Source organism: Xiphophorus maculatus, chromosome 3, assembly GCF_002775205.1.
Source record: "Xiphophorus maculatus strain JP 163 A chromosome 3, X_maculatus-5.0-male, whole genome shotgun sequence".
In the NCBI taxonomy this organism is placed as follows: domain Eukaryota; kingdom Metazoa; phylum Chordata; class Actinopteri; order Cyprinodontiformes; family Poeciliidae; genus Xiphophorus; species Xiphophorus maculatus.
Window position 1 is genome coordinate 15432917 of NC_036445.1, and position 7454 is coordinate 15440370.

General features: G+C 37.6%; 1 protein-coding gene across 1 annotated transcript; it reads right to left on the reverse strand.

Moving 5' to 3' along the window:
* LOC102235316 (peptide YY-like) lies at positions 1-1193 on the reverse strand. The gene is made up of 4 exons (XM_014470849.2): positions 1129-1193; positions 804-986; positions 611-700; positions 1-98 (listed from the first exon to the last, which is right to left on the reverse strand). Exons 2-4 carry the CDS (start codon positions 965-967, stop codon positions 74-76), a joined length of 279 nt encoding a protein of 92 aa, XP_014326335.1. The 5' UTR covers positions 968-986; positions 1129-1193; the 3' UTR covers positions 1-73.
* Between the last annotated feature and the right edge of the window lie 6261 nt (positions 1194-7454).

Consider the following 7454-nt stretch of genomic DNA (forward strand, 5'->3'; position numbering starts at 1 on the left):
TGCAACACAAGTTTCTGCCATGTTGGTAAGAGACATATTGTACCATCTTCTGGACGTGACAAAGCAGGCAGAATCACCACCCCGGGAGACCTTCGTATCTACATGAATACATACAAAGTTCATCAGTCACTGATAGTCTTGATCTTACACATGCACCAGTCAGAGTTTTACTGAACGATACATTTTACATCTGCCCTACAGATTCACGGTTTGACCAATTCTGACTATACTACATGATGGAGAAATACATCTTTTGCAGGTTTTTTGATAGAGGTAGTGGTTTTTGAATACAACTGAAAATGAAGAAGTTACACATTTGACCGCATTTATGCCTCAAAGTGTATGTCCCTAACTTTTATTCCAATTGTTTAAGCTCAAAAAAGTATTACAGTGCATGGAGTATGTTATAAACCTAATGATGAAAGTTCTAGTGCGAAAGAGATCAGACTTTCCAGTATTTAACCTGCCAGTCACTGATTAGAACCAATTAAGAAAGCCAAACTGACTCTGATCTCTTATCAATTGATGGTTGCATCTCTATCTCTCTTGCTTTTTATTTGTAAAACTCTTGTGTCTTAGTTACGCATCATTCAGCCAATTAGATTCTTACCGTATATAGTTGGATCCTGGAAGAGTTTCTGCGCTCTCTTTCACAAACAGGTCAGAAAATACAGTGTCTGGGTTGTCTCTTTTTCCATACCTGTGCATGAAAAAGTAAAATAATCATCACATCAGCACCTTCTTGATAAGACTCAGGTGATTTAAGGCACTTAAGAAAATATAAAAGAAATTTAAAAACTTACCTCTGTCTTGTAATGAGATTGATATAATGTCTCAGTGCAGAGTAATACTTGGCAAGCTCCTCAGGCGGAGCTCCTTCCCGGGGATTGGCAGGCTTGACTGGATAAGCATCTCTGCCAGAGAGGAAACATGCCAGCAAGCAAAGAGCCAGAAGAGTTGGCGACATCACAGCGTCTGAGTGTGTCCTAGGTTAAAAATGAGGGGCAAATGCTTACTAAGCAAAAAGATTTTACACCAACACAGAATACACAGTCTAAATCAAAAGGTATTCCAGATTTCTTGTCAAAAATGAAGTTTCAACTGAGATGAAACAGAAAACTTCCTTACTCTTGATAATTTGATAAAAGTGCCGCTGTGGGTTTTCTTGCTTGTTCACGAGCGCCTGTTGCAGATTCCCAACGTTGCCCTGTCTTTTATAGTGAGCGCAGAGCGTGAGGAGAGGGGGTGGCAGAGGGGCTGATTTCATTTTCCTTCAAAGCCACTCCTGAGAAATATCTGTTGCCTCATTAGCTTAATTAAACCTGTAATGGCCGAGCAGTGAAATAAAATGGAGATGCACAGTTACATTATGAAAACACAAAAGGTGTCGGCATTAGGCTCATTAAAAAGTTGTTTGACGTGATGGACTACATATGCCCCATTGTTTCTATTAAATAATTTCAGATGAATCACATTAGAAGTTCATTGTGTGTGAGTAATTAATTATTTCTGCTTTATAGTACCACAAATTAATGTTTTGCAAGATCACTGAGTCCTGTGCAGCTGGTAGGAAATTTCAATATTGAAGTCAGACAGAGCCCTACATCATGGATTCATATTTTATTTTGTATTTTAACTTTATTATGCATTGATTATGGGGTTAAAACAGCACATTTTCTTATAAAGGAAATTCTCACAGTAATTAGATTAGATGATCACATCTTGCTTGATATTCTTGAGTAAAGGTAATGATATGAAGCTTTTTCCATGGCTGATGTTTGAAAGCTGCATGTGCCTGGTTAAATGATGCTACAGCTGATTGAGAAAACATCCAGATAAGCTCCTCTATAAAACAAACTAGTGAAAACAGCTTTTCCTTCCGTTGTAATGCCTCATAATCACACTCGAGCAGTCCAGCTATAGCCATAAACACATCTCTTGAATCAACAGGGATACGAAACAGTTGCACTCGTGCTTTTTCTGCACTGACACATAGTTGATTTAGGTTGGCAATTCTGATCCATACCAGACTGCACAGGTTCAAACCATACCAAACAACAGGAAAACAGCTCAGCAAATCAGACAAACCCACAAACTTCTAATTTCAGGTGATGGAGGGTACAAGTTGCTCTCAGCCCTCTAAATGGCAAGACAAGTCTAATGGCAACTATTTTCTTTGAGGAGCACTCAAGTGAAATTTGACAGGAGATGAGTGCTGCTGTTATCTATGACAGACATGAACTTTAGCACAGGTCTTACATGAACAGAACATAGAAAAGTGAAAAAAAATTTTTTTTTTTGGTCTCACATTTTTCAATAAATATTGAGATGTTATATAAAACACACATAGCCATGTATTAACAATTTTATATCATTTCCCAGTTGCCTTCTGATGGTGATAAGCAACAAAAGCTTCATTTTCTGTTGATACAACCAATCATATTGTCAACGTGTCATGGTGTTCAGTGTCTTCTTTTATTCCTGTTCAGTTGTCACTCTGGATTCTGGCAGTGAAAGCAATAAAATAACAGCTAAATAGCACAAAGCTGTCTTTCTCTTTGACAATTTATAATTTTCCTTAGAAAATAAACACATGCTGTGCAGAGAATCTGCTCAGTGTTGTACATCTGATTTACATACTCTGTCTCACTGCGTTTGGCAGACAAACATGGACCAGGTGGTTACAATGTAGAGTCTCCCAAGTGTGCCGTTTGGTACAAGAGACATCATCTGTGTTCTTTCAACAAATACAATGTATGACATTTTGACTAATGATATCAATTTCTTTTTACATTTTACACAATAGAACAGCAACAAGAGCGTATTTGTGCATAAAAATAGAGTTCTTTGTTTTTAAACAAAAATCTGACATGTGACATACTTGATCTCAGCTCAAATACAGCTGTTCCATGAAAGCCTCAGTAGTTTGTCATAGAACGTTAGTGAACAGTGTGGTGAAGATCAAGGAGCCCTCAGACATAAGTGAATTCCCATCCATTACCATCAAATTTAACAAAATTGTGTCAAATGTTTTTGACATGTCAAATGTTTTAAAGCTATTAAAGTATTCCAAACAGCAACAGGCAGCCTGCAAACTACATAAACACAAGCATCACACACAAATACTTTGAATCTCACATAGTTAACACAACTGATCAAAAGCGATTTGTTTTGAGAGCAATTTCAGTTAGGTGACATCAGGAGGAAAATATATTTGAGTATCTCATGTGCCGCGATTTCATTTCAATCTGGAGAGACTCAGACGGAAAAAACAGCGATTAAACAGGTTTATTGACATGCATGAATTTAAAGTTCTTTGGCGCTCGGGCCCCGGCTGAGGACATTGAGCTGTGAATTGTGATCAGCTCGGATGAGCATTCCCGATGTAGGTTAGGAATGTCATCCCCCGGGACCCGACACTGGTGGTGGGGGTCGGTGAAGGATGGGAGCCTGAAGAGTGGAGGTGGAGAAGGGGTGGAGGAGGGTTGAGCGCAGCTGGAAAGCGGAAGATGCCATGGATGGAGGTCCTTATCAACTGGGCCTAGGTCGGTGAGTGGACGTGACGTGGCTTGGTCCTGCGTTGATAGGTCGGCGGTGATGAGCGGGACGCGCCGACTGGATGATGCAGGTGGGGCTAAAGAGTCTTCCAGTTTGAATTTGCGCCTAGGCTTCATTTCAATCCAGTTAAATGAAATTAAATCAAACTTACATAGCGCTGTTCAAGCCCCAAAATCAGACGTTTCTGTTCACACACACATTCACACACTGATGATGGCAAGTTAGTTAACTGTAGCCACACCCTGGGGCAGTCTGACAAAAACAACCAACTCCAGTAATAAAGGCAGGCGGAGCAGGAATTGAGCTGGCAACCCAATGACTGCCCAATGATTACTCCTAACGTTGTCACCACCATGACCTACTTCAAAAGAGAAGCACAAATACAGCCATTGAAGGTGTTCTAGTCTGACCAGATTAATATGACCAGATTTATAATTTGGTCTCTGTGCCAAACATAAAACTATCACTAACACTAAAATATCACCCTGATTTCACCTTTGTCAAAACATGGTGAGATGGCAGTATCATGCTAAAGAGATGCTTTTCTTCTAGAGAAACATGGAAATTGGTTGAAGTTTACATGATTTTAGAAATAAACATATTTCCAAAGATCATTACAGGGAAAACATAAAAGGCTGCAACAGACTAAACTGTGGTGGAGGTTCAGTGTCTGGAAAGGCAACAATCCCTAAGGCCACAGCTAAGATGGAATGGTTTTGATCAAAGCATATTTTACTTGATGTTAAAATGGCCCAGGAATCCCAACAGTGTGGACAACAGTGGCCTGAAAGTGTTCTGAGGCACTGGGAGATGAATGATTAATTCCCCAATAGATGCATACTGAGAGTGATAAAACAGCTGCCCATTATCCAGCCTGTTTTCTCTGCAGAACATTAAGTTGTCACATACACACAAGTATAGGATGGAAAGCTTTATATTGGCTTTGCTCATTTATGTTGCATGAAATGATCCATTTAGGGCAGCGTGCTGCACCTTTATACAAAAACAACTCATGCAGGAGAGATAGTCTGCCACTGCTGCTTGCAGAATGCTGTAACCAATCGCCCCTTTCCTCATAATCTACTCCATCAACAAGTCGACTCCTAATGACCACACAACAGTAGGTAAAATGACATCGTTATGTCACACAGCAAAATCTGAGTGGAAAATTTCTTTCACATTTCAGTGTTCCTTAAAGTTCACCAGAGATAAGCTTATATTATACAGCATAACTAGAAACAAAACATTTATAAACCTTAAGTAATGGGCATGTTTATAGACCTGCAAATACAAAATCAGTGCAATTTAAAATAGAGGCTTGTCGAAACTTATTTGATATTTCTTTATTCCTAAGAGTTTGTTATACAGGAACAAGACAGTGTGACAGTATCGGAAGACAGCATAAAGGTCAAAAGGAAAATGGAAAAAGACATTTATGCATCTTCAAACAGTCAAGAGTGATTATCAGTATACAAGTCGAAAGAACAAGTATAGCTGTGGCTAGAGAGCCAGTTAAACCTGTAAACATGCAGATAAAGGGGACAAAGTGACCTGGACTGATACCACAACACAGAATGCGGTAAAAACACATCACCAGACCTCATTTTTTAAATTTAAGTAGCACAAAAGCTTTCAAGCAGGAGGTTTGCACAGGCATATCACCTGACGAGTCAATGAAGTGTAGTTGTGGCTACATAGGGTTATATGACCCTATGACCTTGGAGGTTATAGGTTTATATTAATATGCTATGTGTTATGCAGTGCTTTACAAAATTAATAATGCAACTTGAACTTTATCACCTTTTGTCACATCACAATCAAAAACTTCAATGTCTTACATAATCTGCTGCTCAATTTTACTTGATACCCAACAAAAAGCTCAAGATCAGTCAGATGAGTCTTTGCTTGGTAGAGACACCCCCCCAAAGAAACTCAGCTATTAGGTGGTTGCATACAGGGGGCATAGTAATTATGCTACACTTCACAAATTTATTATAGAACATTTAGAAAACCTTGCTTGTAGTAGTTTCTTTCCATATTACAATGTTGCTCTATTTTGTGTTGATCTGTCACATAATGTGGCTAGTGCATGATAAAATAAGAAAATGTTCAAAAATGAATCCTCTGTTATTTAATCATGTACAAATTTTTACTAACACTAGAAATAATTTTGTTTGACCTATCAAGAGACTGGAGTTTGACTGAAGTGACAATCTGCAGTATGAAGATAAAGCAGATATAAATGGGAGACATTTTATCAATATAGCCAAGCTTGAAGCCCACTGCTTACTGGGTAAAATGACCAATTTCACTTATAATTGTCCATGGTTTAAAAGTAGCCCAGAGCAACATTTTATGTCAGAATCACCACTGGCACCAAACAGAGTGTGTGTTTGATTTTAAAGACATTGTGTTATAATTAGTAGTTAGGAGTTGGACCCTATATTAGAGTCAGACACTGATTGTGTATTGAGGTTGCCTAGTATGTTGAAGCTGTTGAGTAGAAGGTTTGAACCAGTGGTGCTGCTGTTTTTATACTTCATAAACTTGATTTTGAAAACTGATGTTAACATGGTCCAGTGATGTTCAGCTAGAGGTCAGACTTTCAGTCAATTTAAGTGCTGGGTTAAACCATGTCGTATGCAAAAGTTTAGCTAACAGCATCGTTTTTCCTGTATGCTCCAATCAAACTGTTTGAACAAGTAGAAAACATCAATTTGAAATGGTTGGCTTTGATTACCTTCCATCCCTCTTTTTGTACCCATCAAACTGCAGTGAGTCAGTCCAATAATTGGAAGGTCACAAGGTGTGCAAACTGCTATAATCTGCTATTGCACAGCTTTCTAGATGAAGTTAACTGGAACCACTCTTCATCCCTACAGATACTTTGAAATGTTAACATTGTAAAGGGGAGTTCTGGAAAAAAACAGTGTTGCTTAACTTCCACTGCTGGAAAATTCCAAAATATCCTTAAAAAACCCACTAGGGGTGTGCAAGACAAAATAGTGTTGCGATATACAGTATATATATATATACAGTACAGACCAAAAGTTTGGACACACTTTCTCATTGAATTCAATGAGAAGGTGTGTCCAAACTTTTGGTCTGTACTATATATATATATATATATATATATATATATATATATATATATATATATATATATATATATATATATATTTATTATTATTTTTTTTTTATATATATATATATAGTATAGCATTTTTATGTCTAAATCTTTTATTTCCTCCTGATCATGAAAAAACAGCTTTTCCTCAGTCCTACAGACTAATTTTACCTGTTCACTATATATTCATGTACATTTCCCACAGAATATCTGTAAATAATGGTTAATTGACTGATTGAATTAGAATCATGTTTGCAAACAACCATTAATTCTGAGGTAAAATTAAATATTTTTGCATATCCAAGTTGCTGCAATAAAAACTCCACATTGTTGTACTTTTGTCCTGTGATCCTTTATCTCATGCTTCAAAGTACAGTTTCAATGTAACAAAGACCCAATTCTCATATCCACTCTTAAAAGTGGGAAATATAGGAGAACACTTCATTCAGGTGAGACAGATTTGTCTGAATCTTAATAAGTCAGGATGTGGTGACAAGAAAACAGCTTCTGGTCTCAAGTTTCTCATACCTGCACTGGGCAACTATTTAGAAAGTTAAACCAGCTGGATCTGTAACTAACAAGGTTTCATATTGATCTTGTTACCTGGCACTGTTATCAAGATGATAAAGGAAGTAAAACTAAATTTTAATTTTAAAGTCCTTCGAAGTTATTGGAAACTGTGCTGCAGATATCAAAGAACTCAAAGTCATTTTACAAACTTTACCAGTATGGTATACTGGCGATGCAAAAAAAAAAAAGTAAGGACTGA